Source organism: Enoplosus armatus, chromosome 4 (assembly GCF_043641665.1).
Source record: "Enoplosus armatus isolate fEnoArm2 chromosome 4, fEnoArm2.hap1, whole genome shotgun sequence".
Lineage (NCBI taxonomy): Eukaryota > Metazoa > Chordata > Actinopteri > Centrarchiformes > Enoplosidae > Enoplosus > Enoplosus armatus.
In genome coordinates, this window is record NC_092183.1 from 24,833,038 (window position 1) to 24,849,843 (window position 16,806).

General features: G+C 41.0%; 1 protein-coding gene across 1 annotated transcript; it reads right to left on the reverse strand.

Moving 5' to 3' along the window:
- Window positions 1–516: 516 nt before the first annotated feature.
- Window positions 517–13,871, reverse strand: piwil2 (piwi-like RNA-mediated gene silencing 2). The gene is made up of 23 exons (XM_070904149.1): window positions 13,452–13,871; window positions 13,240–13,345; window positions 12,354–12,465; window positions 11,571–11,749; window positions 11,335–11,410; window positions 10,762–10,872; window positions 10,351–10,468; window positions 9,931–10,055; window positions 9,657–9,737; window positions 9,455–9,568; window positions 8,487–8,675; window positions 8,215–8,299; window positions 6,848–6,940; window positions 5,921–6,061; window positions 5,154–5,267; window positions 4,675–4,863; window positions 3,891–3,992; window positions 3,636–3,752; window positions 3,374–3,462; window positions 2,981–3,086; window positions 2,533–2,786; window positions 1,144–1,251; window positions 517–673 (listed from the first exon to the last, which is right to left on the reverse strand). Exons 1-23 carry the CDS (start codon window positions 13,869–13,871, stop codon window positions 517–519), a joined length of 3,186 nt encoding a protein of 1,061 aa, XP_070760250.1.
- Between the last annotated feature and the right edge of the window lie 2,935 nt (window positions 13,872–16,806).

Consider the following 16,806-nt stretch of genomic DNA (forward strand, 5'->3'; position numbering starts at 1 on the left):
AAACACACACATTGTACACATGCATCAACCCTATTAAGTACAGAACGGTAAAAATACAAATATGTCACAATGGAAGGGTCTGAACATTAACCAATAATTGTGCCACAGGAAAATTAAAATAAAAAAAAGTTAAATACTGAAAACTCAAAACTTCCATCTCGCAAACATCAGCAGTGTTAAAGCAGGCAGCTGCAAACAGGCTGCAACGTAATACTTGTGGGCAACTGCGCTCGTCAAAGTATGTCCACTAAAAGTGCGTGTCTTTACTTTGGTGGGCACAGTTGACCACAAAGGATTAAGTTGCAGCCTGTTTTGAGGGTGCTGGCTGATGTGATCTACTGGACCAATTCCAAAACTTTTTGTGCCCATTTGTCATTTAGACCCCAAAATATGTAAAAAAAATAGGGCCGGAATACTAGAATTACTCTTTAAAGGCTTGATCCATATGGCGGAAATCGACAGCATTTAAACTCCTAAGTGCCACATGCCATTACTGGACTCAGTAAGTGGCGCAGTTCAAAGGAAGAAGAGCTTGTCCGATAGCTGGATGGCCGGCTCCGAGTGCAGGTACTGGCCGGACAGGTAAGCCAGTTTGTGGGCATACTTGCATGGTGCTGGAACGCGAATGGTGCCCGGCCAATTCCAGTACAAATGGCACATCTTGAAAGTCAGCCTGGCGTGGGACAAAAGCAACAATGTTAAATGTGTTTTGGGTCTGATTAACATTAACATTTAAGTGTCTCATTTCCACTGACCTGAAAACATACCACAAATGTATTAAATAACAGAAACACTTCAGTTATTGTTGGTGAGGGTCTACTTGTGACTGCTGTTCCTCATATATAATGTGGGTTTCCATTTGGCACTGACTCAGTTGCCAGTTTAATAGCTACACCTAGCTGAAACCAATCATTTTACCTTCAAAAAGTAATAAAAAATGTCTGCCGTTCTTTACACATTGCAAATACGTTCTACAATCTAAAAATGAAATAGCATGGATGGGCCAAGTTGGACACACGAACAGTGAATCTTGAAATAAGAAATAAGAAAATATTGTCCTAGTGAATTACACTAACAGCATGTTTGAAAATGTGTACCAGTAATCAGAATGATGCTTAGTGGAAAGAAATGAGTCATCAATACCTCTGCAAATGGTCTGGTGTGAGGTTTGCCGTGTTGTACAAAGAGATGTAGCGTGTAGGAAGTCCACAGCCCTGGCGAATGTGATGCGCTATCAGGTAAAAGTCCACCCTGAACGAGAAAACAAACGAAACAACTTTACTGGCAGTGTATCTGCTGTTGGCTATTTCAGGTTTCTGAGTCTTTGATGGTTTCCTCACCAAGGTGCACCTATTTACTACTGTTGCCAGGAGACAGTGCTGCAGCCTTTGTGATGTGCGCAGGTAAGAAAGATGAAACCAGTGCCCCTCTTCCACTACCCTGTTGGGCTGCTCATACAACACTGAAACACTCTTATCTCTCCCATCTGCTTTGTGTAAGAAGGGCCAATATTCTCACGATATGCTCACTTTTCCTTTACGAGTACACATTACACTTAGACAACACACAAATTGTACCATAGTTGACCACAAAACTGGGATGAAAGTGGAGAAGGGTAATGCTGGCTGCTCCGATGCCCTGTGCTCTTGTGCTGGTTGTCGGGGAGTAAAAATGAAAGACAAAAAAAATGTAAGGGTCACCTGGCAAAAAAAAGTTGATCCTGGTCCTGGCTCACCTTTTGTCACAGTGTGGTTTAACATCATCCGTCAATCAGCTTTTTGTTGGCCAAACACAGACATGAAAGGCACATGCTAGGTAGAGTAACTTGTAGCATCAGGCTAATTTTACGGTTACGCCACAATTGTCGAGACAAAGGCGAAATTACTGCAGCTGTGTTCTGCCTCAAAAACAAACAGCCGAGTGGCATCTTGGCATCTGAGGCTTCAAATCTGGACAAGTCAATGGGCCCTATTTAAACAATCTACAGCGCATGGTCTTAAGTGCATGGCGCTAGGACATTTAGGGCATGTCCAACTCCTCCTTTTGTTAGATAAACGCTGCATAATCTCTTTAATCTCGCAAAAGGGTTGTATTTAGTCTCTTAATTAATCATAGGTGTGTTTTGGCCATAACATGAACTAAACCAATCATAGTGTCGTCTCCCATTCCCTTCAAAAGCCAGGTGCGCCTACAAATGCACCGATATTTAACAGATGATGAGGAGGAGGAGCGCGGCTGCACGTCCCGGTGAGTGTAACAAGCAGTGGCAGGGCGTGGAGCCCATATTGTTTCATCTCATGACGGGGAGTGTGTGTTTGTTTGTGGTACCGGACGGACCCAGTGAGGGTATATATAGGCTATATCCTGCTTTGCCCTTCGCCCCCCCACATAAAAAAAAATCCCCATTTAACCCCTAGTAACAAGCAGAGTATATGGAAACTAGCAATGACACTTCTAAGTGTAAGATAGGGCCCTGAGAGCTTCAAAGAGGATTTAATGACAACTCATTCACGTGGACAGACGAAGACTGACCAGTCTTTCTGAGTGAGGGTGTGATCCAGAATAGTTCCAGCTGGAGGTGTGCCAAAGTTGTTTGCACCCCAGGAGTAGAGGGTGGTGCTGATGCGCTTTTGGACCACAATGAAGACCAGCTTGGGCTCATAGCTGGGGAAAATCTCAAAGCATCTGATCAGCTGTGGGATCTCGTATTGCTCCACCATCATCAGCTGACCATCTGACACACCGTCCCGATACACCACAATCTTCTCTGGCAAGTTGTGGTTCACCTGGACAAAACAAATATTGCAGTTTCATTCCCACTGCAATGCATTTGTGCGCTTTTACATGTGACATAACGCATTTTTATTGCCCAGAGAACATTTGGATACAGTGATTCGTAGCCAAAAGGGTGAGGTGTGGTTTCGAAAGAAGGGGGATTGAATTACAAGACGTTTATGTAAAGCATGTTGGCAGTATTTACCTCGTAGTACTTCTGCAGTGCTGCCAGTAAGCAAACTCTGAGGCCATTGATCAGCTCCTCAGTGGGTGTCTGGAAAGTTACTCTGGAATACCAGCGGGTCATTGAGCTGGAGAAGAAAAAAAACAAATGTATTTCTAGTTAGATATTACCACCATTACCACAAGAGAAACACATGTTTATTGCCTAAAACACAAGTATTTTTGGCACTAATCAGCAGATTGAATGTGTTTAGTTTAGGCATGCTCCAATCGATTTTTAGAAGGTGTATTAGTACTGTAGCGACTGAAATTAACACTGTGGCATTGTGCTCCACATGAATTCAGGAAATCATTGTCTATAATTACTGAGAAAATATTAAATCAAAACCAGGGAAAAAAACAAACAAAAGTTTACCTGTTCACACTTGCAACAAAGCCCATGACTGATTGATGCACCTTGCTGGTGTCATGGTGGACATCAACTCCAACCACCATCAAGTGTTTCTATTCAAGTGAAATAGAGGTTCATTAGTTCCTCATTGACTGCAATAATGTTATAAACGCCTATTGTTTTCTGTGTAATGCTGCTCCAATGGCGCTATGCTTAATTAACATAACCTACCACATGATTGGTCAGATGGCGTTATCTTCTTGCTCTTGCGAGATATGATACTCACCAGAGGGACATTGACAGTCCACAGCTCTCCTCCTAGCTTGCTGTTTATCTGCAGGAGTATCTTTTGGGCGACACTCTTCAACTTCTGGTGCTGGGAAATCGTCCGGATGTTGATGGCCTGATGACAAGTAAGCGACAAAAATGTTTAACTTGGGAGAAAATACTTTCAAAAGAAGAAATTATTTTGGTAACAGTTCCAAACTATATACTCTTTTCTACAGCAGCCATATGCACACACCTGACAAACAGTACAAACCTGGGATGGGATGGGACTTTTGACGCAGCAGAGCTTCTTAATGGCACTGTAGAGATCGTCTCTGTCGCCGACCATGATGCACACTACGAGCTGCATATTGGGCTGTAAACAAGTAAGACATGTCAACTTACACAGGGTGGCATTGTAGAGTTGATTCAGACACAGCCAACATGTCATCATGGCCTAATTTGTGCAGCTGTCTGAATGTCTTTATGTGTAAACATCACAGCATTCAATAGTAATGACAAAGAAAGATGGATCATGCCAAAAGGCCTAAAACATGCAACATTTTTCAGGGCTCTACAGTAACGCTTGCTCATGTTGCCCAAGGCAACCAGACTGAAACCACTGTCACAATAGAACAATAGAACTGCTATTTAGTCACATGGATTTGTTGCTCATGCGTGCCCCTCTTACGTACTGTAAAATGTCTAATTGTCATTGGCTTCAACTCAATTATCAGTTCTTGAAGCTACATTTTAAACTTTATGTTTTCTACATGTAGATGATACTTTGGCAGCACCAACATGACATAATTTTTATGTTGTTGAGTACAAGAGGTGAATACTTGTATTTTTCGGCTGTCATTCACACACTACTTGAGCAGTAAGTTAACAGGCAAGGCTACAATACACCATCAGCTTGTTAAAAGCATGTGGACAGAGCATGACAAACGATTGCGGACACATTGTGTGTGATGCTCAGTGGGACAAGTTTGGAGGACACACTGAAAAGCAGGTCAATTATTATACATGTAAATAGTACTGAATTACTGAAGTCATACCTCACTGGTGAGCTGAGAGTGGATGCTCTTGACGTAAGTCTCAGTGCGATCGTCCCTCAGCTCCACGCGAATGGGTCGCTGCAGTCGCACCCCAATAGGCCCAGCCACCTTGTTAAAGGTGGAAACCAGCTCTTCAGCCTGCTCTGCACACCGGCGAGGGTAGAAAATTGCCCAGATGTTCAATGGGATCTAAGAACAAGATGGGTCAGTTGGTGAACAAACAGTAGTACATTTCTGAGGCAAAGGAAAAATCACATGTGGTTACACACGGATGCTTGAGGAGGCCTCAGTCAGTTTGGGAATTAAGCCTACACAGATCATTGGTACACCAAGTGTGAAAAGAATTTAACAGGCTGGACAGTGTTGCTGCCTCGCTTCCTCAACTTCCCAGTTAAAAAGTTGTATATGCTGTGTTACAGCGAAACTATATGCATCAAAAATGAGGATGCAGCAAAAAGAGGGTTCTCTTCAACACTCACAGAACTGATTGAAGCATCCCTGACAATCTCTCTGGACCAGGATACCTCGGCACTAGTGGGAAAGGATAGAGACTGCAGACAGATGGTTTCAACGGGAAGAGTTCTGCCTTTAATCTGCAAGAGAGGACACAACACACAATATACTGTCAAAATAAAAGGAAGTCTGGTAAGAAGGAAAAAATGACCAAGAAACTAGTTTAAGTACAAAGTATAAAAAGAAAGAGCAAAACAAAAAGAACAATGCATATCAACACTAGATTCTAGCATCTTCCTACTTCTCTGCTTCACCACTGTGCACCTAACAGACAGTCAATCAGCATTTAAATATTCTACAGATGTTGTCATATTTGATGTTATTAAACTGCGAGTCCCCAGTTTAATGATTAGTTTAATGGGCCCTGAGTCCCTGACCAGGATTGTTAACACTGCTTTAAAAAATATATGATTTGTCATTATGTAATGATTTGCAGTGACTTCAAAAAGTAATGACATTTTAAGTGTTATAAAGTGGGAAAATGGCTTAAATTCAGTCAGAGTTGACTGTATTGTTCCACTGAAAAGGACAAATATTGCATTTACCATATTTCACTTGTGGGGAAAAAATAGTCCACACTTCACTGTCATGCCCTGCGAGAAAACTATGAGTTGCGATATTTGCATATGCATGGACTTGAAAAGCGTTCCTCTCAAGTGACACGTGTTTTTCATATTAAGTACTCAAAGTTGAATCTGAAAATAAACTTCCATGTTAAACAGCAGAGCCTCACCACCAGGATTTCTGAGCAAATATCCAGTCCCCATCGGGTGAGCTCCTTCAGACCTTCGGGGTTGGTGCTGATGTTCTTCAGAAGCTGTTTTATTGAGTGGGTGTGCTGTTCGCTGCTCATGTTGATGTACATGGTTAGCTCCTACAATATATGAAAAAGACATTCTTACTGAGTCTGTTTCCACAAGTTATTTCATGACCAATTCTTATGCAAATGTTTTCGGACTTGTATCTCCTGAGATGACAGATATTATTGTTCCACACTTTCTAATCTTAGGCACCATTTACACTTTGCATTTGATGTCTCGTCAGGTTTGGGAGCGAGGACGGTAGCGTTTAACCTTTCTGACGTTCAACAATGATAAGCTTTGAAACACTATGATATGCCAAGTTTAACTGGGACATTCTGACTTATGTTAATTATCTGCCAATTATGACTCATTTATAATCGACTTCTACTTAGCTAGAAGTGCTAGATGCTGTTGGAACTGCCACTGGTTGTCATTTGAGCTGTCTAAATCCACAGCCACTAGTTAAAGTTGTCACCTCTTTAGGCTATTAAGGCTATAATTAAACATGGCAGCTCTTGGGGTTTAAACTTAAACTCTTTCAAATACTGATTTTGATAAGACTTAATTGTTCAGGCCTAGTGCACATCTAGTCCTAAATACCACATTTGACAAATGGATTTGCAGTCCAAACTATTACTGTCACACAAAGTTTCTCTCTGATATGTAGCAATTGCATTATAATAGTGAATGCTCAAACTAGTGTTAACCTTGTATCATTACTCTAATTGAGCCATCATTACAAACCTACCTTGACTGCTTTCAAGACTGCTACAGTTGCTTAATGTAGGTGTTGTGCCTAAAGTATATAAAGACCAGCCGGTGAGAGGAAGAACACTGTGCTGACACATCCAATTTACCTTCATAGCTCTGAAGTCCTTTCTCATTTTCTCCGGGATTCCCGTCATGAAGGAAAGCTCTGGTACTAAAAGGATCTCCCCAGTAATGATTTGCTGCAATAAGTCAATATCGTAACATTATCTACACAGTTAAGGTTTAACTGCTCACATAATATTTTTTGACATAATTTTCTCTTCGTATCATTGTTTCTGATGGACTAATTAACAACCTAAAGTATTCACATTTGTATGAATACTTTAGTGTCTGAGTTATTCGGCTGCTCTGCTCAAGACTGCTCTTCACTGCTACTCAGGTTGTTCAGTATGTCTCACAGAAAGAGCTTTCTCTGTTGTGAAGGAAAGGAGGTAGGTAGGAGGTAGTTTCTTGATGGACAGATGGCTTTACTTGTTGCTAAAGTCATCGTTAACTACTGCTAACTGTTGCCGTTCGCTAGTTAGCTGTGCATCCAGCAGTCCTCTTAGCCATAGATATTTATCTATAGCTATGCTCTTAGTTAGCCGACTCTAACCACCTGACTCTCGGAGTCCGGGCCTGAAAACCTCCTCCTCCCGGCGGTCCAGAGCTCCTGTGCTGGCGGTGTAAACACCAACACTCCCCTGCTCAGAGCTAACAGTTAGCAGCCAGCAGCAGTTGCTTTCTAAAGCTTTCTGTCCATCAGGAAACTCCGTAAATCACCGAGAGTTGAGGCAGAGCAGCCAGAGGACATCAGAGGGAAAACCAGAACACATTTTCTCCATAAAATGATCGAGTTTAACCAAAATCAGTGAATAAAGTTGCGTGTTTTTGTACGGTAATGAGTGAGGCCCAGTCCCCAGAAACACTATCGTTTCTTCAACATACTTCTTGTCTCGTTTGTGGTCTGATAAACATTAAGTTCAGTTCATCAAATTCAGTGCCCCATATCTCTATTTTCCAAGCTAAGTTACTGCTGTTGTCGTGCAGTCGAGCACAGCGGGTCGAGTATGAAGCGATGCGCTGTGTGCTAACTGTGGGCTGAGAGAGAGAGAGACATAGGTGACTCGTGGGCTGCAGGGAGCTGGCCAATCAGAAGAAAGTAGGCAGGAACTGAGGGGCCGCATGAAGGGCCAGAATACAATGAATATATTATATATTATTTGATCTGTGAATCATGCAAAGCTGCTCTGGTGGTGTCCCAGAATAAAGATATAGCGCTGGAAATGAGCATTATAAGAATAATAAGAATTATGCAGATTAAAAGACTTCTTGCATTCTGATGCAAGAATTCAGGTCATGTCAGCTGAGTGATCTAATGTAAAATGCTTTACTTTATTATTTAAAAAAAATACAGCTGACTGAGTGTCCTGAGCATTTCTTATTATAATAGCTGAAGAGAAGAGAGTTTTACCTTCCCACCTGGCTTGGACCTCTCCTTCGGCCGATGCATGAGCAGAGGTTGGTCCATCTCTTTGATTGTAATCCCATAGTTCTTGCTGTTAAATGTGGAATAATAAATAAGTCTTTAAATGTAAAACACCCCCCCCCCCACTAACAGGCCGATATAATTAAGACATTCATTGCTGCTCTGAATTAAATTAACTGTCATCATGTCAAATGTACAAATACACACAAACACTTGCTGTACTTTCCTGCTCAGTTTTGATGACAGAGCAGCCTCACCTGTAATAATCCACAAAGGTGGTTTTTGTGCCATCCGTCAAAGTGAAGGTGTCTTTAGGAGACTTGTTCCACTCAATGGCATCAATGCGGTAGGTGCGGTTGTTGTAGCGGGTGATGACGATGCTGCCGAGGAGTTCTTTGGTGCATTCGTCTTGGAAGTTCTCTTTGCTCTGTTGGTACAGCATATTCCTGGCAGACAGCGGGGGCCAAAAGTCACAGTTTTTTCCCTTCTCTGTTTAAGCAGAAAGGCCAAAGCTAGGGCAAGATTATTTCTGTTTATAAATAATCTATAGATGCAATAAACCTGTTGCATTAGTCTAGTTCCTGCCCTCCGACTCACCTCTTAATTCAACCACATTCCCAGAGGGAAGAGTTATAGTGGTTGGGGGTATTCACAGTTCTGTCTCAGAGGACAGATGCACTAAGAACATCACAAAATTGTATTTAAATATGTATGACTATATCACAGAACATGACATTTATATAGCTGTGTGTGGCTTGGTCATGGCATACTCCATGTTTATACTTGTACAAGCATGTTTCAGTACCCATACAGAAGCCTAACCCAGAATAAAACAAAAGATGCACTCTAGATTTTATTATACCATCAACACCCTCAAACATAGACAGATTTCTTCCCCAGCTCATTGTTGATGTTAAGTGACTTTGAACTGTGTAGTTTCAAAATATCAACAGTGAGCTGGGAAGAATGTTTGGAGCACAATTGGGCCCTATTACATCAGGAAATCAGGAAGTGTAAACAAAGATAAAGAGATTACTTCCAAGAAAAGGACAAAAAAAAAACAAAAAGAGGTGATTCCTTCCCTGTAGCATTGACATGAGTAAGGAATGAGTATTTATGAAAATGGGTCCTAAATATTGTACAATGAAAAATGCCTCATCAATCTGAATTTATCTGTTAACTTCTACCGTTTGTATGCTACTGTTGATCAGCGGGTTAAACTCACATGACATCCAGCACGGAATCATTCCGCAAGACTTTGTAACACACATCCACACACAGGTACAGGCCTCCATCTGTGCGCTTGATACAGGTTGAATAGCCTGGCCACACTTGCAGCCTATAAAAACAGACAAACAGTATAATGAGTGGACTAGGGCTGCTATTAGCTGATGCCCTCTGATGTTAAAATACAGCTCGGCACTAACCGATGTTTTCCGAGTATGACTGCGCTTTCTGGATCGTAATGATTTCGACCCACCAGCTTCAGTCCAATCATTTTCATTACCCTTGAAAAACAAGAACAACACCGGGTCATGTCCATGTGGCCATCCTAATTGCAACATGATGGCAGCATAATGCGTAAAATAACTATATACTAACACAGATGTGTTTCAATTTGAGAATTTATGTGCAATCTAAAACTAATGTGGTCAATCTCTGACCAAACAGTGTAGGTGCTTTTAAAAAAAAAAAAAATACCTTCTGAGCACCACATTGTAGAATGGGATGCATAGATCCGAGTTGGGTGGCAAAATCTTCGTCATTTGGATTTTGATTTGTATTTCCTCATTATCAGTCCGTCTCAAACACTTGAGAACGACCACCTGCATGTCATCAAAGCATCATGGTCAACACTGTGACAGATTTTGCACTGTATAGTTCTGCACAATGACAATTCAATACATTTAAACAGTTAAACAACTCATTTTCAGTAGTTTTAGACCTTTGTAGGAACTCAGCCATCAACATACACAAGTTTAACCAACTTAAGGTTACCATCCCTTTCGCATAAAACATTACCTGTAAGACAATACACGTGGTTGCTTTCCAAGCTAAACTTCTACCAGAACCTGTCCCACTACAGTTAACACACCCCCAACCAATAACTGTGATACCTACGTCATTCAATTCAACAGGCAGGTAGAGTATGGAGCCATCAAAAGCTACTACTTCCCCTGTGGTCGAGCGGTGATCTTTCATCATGCCAAAACGCATTGCCATTGATTCAACATTTGGGCTGAAATATTGAAAATACACATGAAAGAGTACTTTCGATTCAATAAGCTGTTGCTTTGGAACAGCCTTGCGCCACTAAGCATGTCTCCTCTATATGTACATTTTTTGATTCATGCCATGGTTCAAAAATAAATTGACTATCAAACATTAGAACAAATTGTTATGTTTCACTGGAAAAGGTGGTTAAACTTCACACATTCTATTTTTTTTTGTTTCCACCAGTAAGAAGTAAGTAAGTTTCATTGAATAGTTGCTAAATAGAGGAAACACAAATTAATGCCACATTATACTTACGTGAACGTAACATGGTACTGATAAACAGCTTCATTCTTGCAACGAATCGTGACGTGATTTGCGCCAATACTTATAGGAGATCCTTTTGTTCCAGACTTATTTGGTGGCTCACTGACCAGAGGGGAATACACATGCACAAAAAAATCATTTCAGCACAAGACACACAGTCAGTCACTTACTTTGTGGTAATGAGTTTTATATTTCTATAAAGCGTGAGTGAAAAGAGGCCCTGAAACTGGCATTGGGCTGACTGATCTGTAAAATGCTGTACTTGAACACACCACAAAGACCAGTCAGACAGCCGACGTGCACATACTGTATGCTCTGTGCATATTTATTTAGAACTATAAAGAATGCATCGTATGCTCACAAATTGACTGCTTTATTTTGCACCAGCATCTTCGGTCCATGGTACGGAAGAAGAATAGGTGGATCAGTAACGTAATGACAGTACACAAATTAAGCTCCTGATATGCTATGGGTGATTGCTACGTGCACATGATGGTAGCTGGGGGTCAGCTTGGTCTGCCAAAGCCTTAAAAAAGTAAATGCAAAGTAGATTAGTATACTTACTGAACTGCCTCCATTTTCAGCTCCATCTTTGCTGGTGCAACAGCGGAAACCTCCAGCACTTTTTGAGTGGTGGGCACTAGGGGGACAGTTCCTTCACATTATTTGCATTTAAAAATCTTGTACTTTTTCAGAAGTCCTTGTTACTCATTTAATATTAAGTACATTTTAAAATAAACTGGGTTTACATTTGAGTCCTTTCATGCAGTGTTTCACACATTGTCAGATTCATTCCCTACCTGTGGGGGAGATTTGAGAGTGTAGGCCTGCTTGTTGCCCAGGGGCTGGAGAAACAAACTCAATACGACCTGGACATAAAGAAGGAAGTAGAGGGCGTGTTCCTCCTAACCCAAGCTGCGGCATCGCTGCTCTTCCAAGCCCCACCATCGTCTGTGGGGACAAACCCCGGCCATGGAAACTGTAACAGGCCAGGGTTGCATGTTCCAACATTGACAATGGTTTCAAAAATTCTGGACCAATTATAGTTCTAAAACAATAAAGGCAGGGTTTTTCCTAGGTTTTGAGAGGGCTTAGGTGCTGTGCAGCTGTTGGGGGTTGTTACTATATTATTGGTCTCGCAGAGCCAGGTATGGCTCAACCCATTGTCATTCTGGGATAGGGGGAAAACGCTCTGGCTTTAGATCACAGTTGCACACTTTTAGTGCAAGTAAGGCATGCAGTAGATGTAGATAGCAGCATGATTAAAACAGAATTGTATTGGATGAGAGAATGAAAAACGTGGCTGAAATGCATCCAGCACCCAGATCCCAGTTTATTAGACACACCTATCTTAAACTAATGCATTAAAACACAACAACCCTGCAATAAATCCTACCTTCATAAAGATTACAAAGTTCAGCTTTTGTGAGTTACTGTTTTAAAGAGGTGTTGATTCAACTTTATGTCAGTTTTTGGAGGATGTAATTTGTGGTGGTTGTACAGTATTGCATTATACTGACAGGTGTTTCTAATATTTAGTGTATGTTAGTCAAGACACTGGATCTCGTCACTCTGCCACCTACCTGCTGCCTCTGCCCATCACCTCTTCAGGTTGGCCGACGCTTTCTGGGCTGCTGAAAACTACTGGGGCACCCTGCAGCTTTACATCTCCAGAATCTCCTGCTCCTCCTCTTCCTGCAACAAAATTGATCAACTCAATTCTTATGGTTCTTCTGCCTGTGCACAGTGACATGGGAAAAACCCATGGAGGTTTGGTAATGTCCTCCTGACCCTGGTTGAACAGAGGTCGCTCACTAATCTACTTGGGAGGGAAATTTCATTTAATGATATTGATTTTTAAATGTCTTTTAAGCAACTCTCCAAACAGCACATGTGAGTGAGCGAGTGGTCAAGCGTGAACTATATGAAGAATGGCTCTGCCATGATCAAATCAACTGGGGCTTTTTTGAACTGAACGAACTGTTTTATCAGAATACTTAGGAGCTCACACACAAAAAATACATTTGAATTTTATATTCTTTATCTTTAACACTATGTTGCTACTGGAGTAAATTTATACGGAATTATATATAATTTGATGCCTTGAATTTATGTTTTTTTAATTCTAAACAATGCATGTTTTTTGTGTATCCAGTCTTTCTTACACCATGCAGTTTCTTGGTGCCACAAGAGGGTGTCAAAGATTTATGCATTATAACTAATGCTCTTCGACATCAAGGGAAGATACTGCAATACTGATATACTAAGGATTACTCTGTAATTATTCTCAAAAATAATCATAACACACAAAAAATAAGTTGTCCCTGGATGACACACTTCCTCTACCTGGTAGTCTGTAAGTCATTATACATATGTTAGACATTGTTAACATACAGTAGCAAACAAAATAATTGGTCTCAGTCCTACTCATTTTTCCCATAAAATGTTCACAAAGTTTTTAATACAGACCCACTGGTAGTGTTCCTCTTCCCCATGAGGTCAGTGAAGGCTCAATGCCCATTCCTCTAAACATTGAGACCAGTGCTGATCTTTGACCAGCGGTAGCTATGTCAACCTGTAAACAGACAAAAACCATAGCAGCTCTTGATGTAGGGCAATAATATTTAGAAAATTAAAACATGCAAATTGTTTCTGAGCATAGACACATTTCTGGTTCCGACCTCTTTTGATGCAGAGGACTCCTCTGTTAGGTCTTGCGTCATGGTGTCACATGGAGGTGTCTGTCCGTGCTGTGGCTCCAGACTAGGCAAAATCGCACCTCTTGCCACCCCTACCTTTGGTTCAACTGCTGGGAAGAGCAACCCTCTGGCTCGGCCAACTCCTCCGTCACCAGACTGCACCACCAGCCCTCCAGCCCGTCCAACCACAGGTTCGGTAAAGGGTAGAGTTACTCCTCGTCTTTGAGGGATATCGCCAGGAGAGGGAAAACCTCTGGCTCGTCCTATAGCAGGCCCTTCTGGAGAGAGCAACAGCCCTCTGCTACGTCCTACAGCGGGCTCCTCCGGCTGTGGTCCTCGTCCGCGTCCCAGCCAAGGAACGCCTGTCATGCTACTCAGGTCTGGAGGCTTTTTTGGATACATTCAGTCAACTTCGGATATTACCAAGTGACACAACAATGGGTTATCTGCAGGGAGAAACCCACAGGATAAACGTTAGCAGTGCATCTCATTAACCATTATGTATGGTTAGGCCAGTTTATGTCAGATAGCATGGGCAGTAGCTAAACTTACTTACCAACGTAACATTACTGAATTGAAACTGATCAGGTAAAAGCTTCAACACTATACTTTCAGCTCTCATTTACTATCAATGCGTTTTCAATGAGCAAAGAATTACTTTCATTCTAGATTAATCTGCCGAGCACAAATCGGGGATCTGTCCATATGGTGCATTACAGTAACAGAAAGGCGGCAAAATGCATCAAACTTACATCTGCCAAAACGAATAGCATTGATTATAAGTAGAAATACACAAGGCAAGTCAACCTAATAAAACACAGACGGATATACGTTGTATAGGACCATTTCATCAAGTGGTTGCACAGTTTTGTTGACGAAGTAATTTTTCTTTATAGTTTGGTGCACAGTCAACTAGCTTAATATCGAAGTTAGCCAACTAGCTTCATGTCGAAGTGAGTCAAAGATTCGACACTTCTACCAAAATATTACGTTTCATCCTTATATAACGTTATGTTTATTGATGTGCAATGACTCTATAACAGCTGCTGCTCAGGAGGAAACGTGTTGCGAAGGGAAATTTTAAAAAGTCAACGTTGTCAGTTAGCATGGCTAATACGCTAACGTCAGCCAACGTAGCTAACAGTAAGTAACGTTAGCTATTAATTATGGGGTTGTCTGACTCCGATAATGCTAACCTTCATTAGTTAGACATGAAGGCGCCTTACTTCACCAGGTTGCCCATATCTCGATAAAAGTACTTTAATTTATCCACTCATTAACTACTTAACTTAACGTTAGTCGTCTTATGCTAGACATTAAATAATTGCGTTGTTAGCTTGACACCACAGTTAGACTGTACACAGCTAAAAATGAACTGTGACGTTAGCTAGCTAGCTAAACTGTAACACGTGTTGAAGGAAGTTACACCGTTGACCGTGACAACCGCTACAAATTAAATACAACCGAAATACTTCCAGGAAACTCAGTAATGCGTTTCAAGTATCAAGAATACACTAATAGCATGACAACTCACATGATAATCGACGGATACGTCTCACAGCAGGTACAAGGTGTCAAATCCGCATTAAATGTATCCAATGAACAGATTCGATGGGTTGATAGAGGGTATGTTCCCTCCAATAACCGTATTGGATAATCAGTAGATTCTGCAGCAAGGCATTGGTTTATTCGACCTGTCAATCTTTTATTGGTAATTTACATAATACTGGGAATATTGTTTTGTCGCCCTCTGGTGGTCACTATTTGTGCACTGTGGTGAAACGCCTGGTAATTCGAATTCACTAGTTGCATATATGTGCATATTGTATATGTGTGCAATAATGGGAAATCCATGTCACTTCATGACAACAGCATCAGTCTATTAATGTCAGTTGCCTGCATGTCCTGTTACTGACTTTTAATGCAGACTCAGCCAGGGTCGGCTCCCATTGTAATAAAAATGATTAAATCTTGATAGTATCCAAGTAGGTCAGTTCAATCAAGCTGAAGTAATGTGCGAAATATAATAATACATATATATATATATATATATATATATATATAAATATAGATCTCAGGCAAAGCAGAATGCTATTTAATTATTCTCATATTCACACAGTTCATACACATTTGAAGCCTGGGAGCGAAACACTGCAACAGTCACTTTGGGCATAAGTATCTTTGTGGTGGTGAGTAATAAGTTTGACAGTCTTAACCATATGGTGCCATTCAATCTAATTTACTGAAATGTTACGGTTATTCACAAATCATATATCGCCACACATTAAGCCAATTATGCCCCTGATCTATGTGGGCTAAAAAAACCCTCAATGTTCACTGTCACCACACTGACTGCTCAGATATTTGTGCATAATACTTTCAACAAGGGTTATGACTACTACGGCCTACACATGGTAAATCATGAACAATGTCCATATCTAAAATACTTGAGACAAAGCAACAACAACAAAAAAATGTTACTGTGATTAAACAGGCGGTCTCTCCCTGTTGTCTTTTGGGAAATTACCCAAATTCTGTGTTTGCTGTGTGTATCACATCCATTTATGGCATTCAAGAGGAATTAGTAATAATGGTCTTACGAATCCTGGCTTTCACCAATTGTCTCACTTCGCAACTAAGAACATTTATTTTGGATACAAAAAAGGCACAACCAAAAAGATAACTACGATGAAAAGATGCTTCACCTCCTACTCAAGGTCAGCTACTGACAAGCGCACAGACATGACAACAATACCGAAGAAGGAGGTGGACAAAAGCCCGCAGAGCTTTGGTTTTCAGGTCACCGGTCAGCCATATTGGCAATTAGTCTGAGCCTCTTTTGAAATAATCACAGAAACGCTCCCAGAGGTATTGAGGCGATGGCTTTGTGCTCACACCTGATGTCTGCAGGAATTAATAAATTACTGCTCCAGAAAGTAACCATTGCTTTGGTCCTTTTATATTAACTACAGTTTTTCTTAGGGGAGTGACCGGATGGGACAGTGCATTTCACTGCAAACTCTCCCACGGTCAGCTTTTAAGAACTTACGGGAAAACAGTTATTAGCAGTTACTTATTTTTACCCTTTTTTTTTTTTTGTTGCCTTTTTCTATTTTTATAAAGTCCCTTCGTCAAACGGATTCCACTTCATCCTTTGTTTGAAAGAACAACATCACATGAACAGCAAAATAAAAGGGAGCCTGGTGAGGCTTGGGGAATAATTTTCGTTTTAAGGGGCGTAATGCCATCTATTGACATATAGAGGTAACTGCCACAGACATGGGAATCAAATTGACCTTCCATAATGAATGTAAACATTGCCCTCGAAAGACCAAAC

What these genes read in the sequence shown, in the direction of transcription:
- piwil2 (XM_070904149.1), bottom strand. Translation starts at nt 13,871, where the DNA reads ATGTATCCAAAAAAGCCTCCAGACCTGAGTAGCATGACAGGCGTTCCT. An exon ending in CTCTCAAATCTCCCCCACAG is followed by an intron (nt 11,411 to 11,570) that starts GTAGGGAATGAA and finishes CTGTCCCCCTAG; the next exon opens with TGCCCACCACTCAAAAAGTG. An exon ending in ACACCAGACCATTTGCAGAG is followed by an intron (nt 674 to 1,143) that starts GTATTGATGACT and finishes GTCCCACGCCAG; the next exon opens with GCTGACTTTCAAGATGTGCC.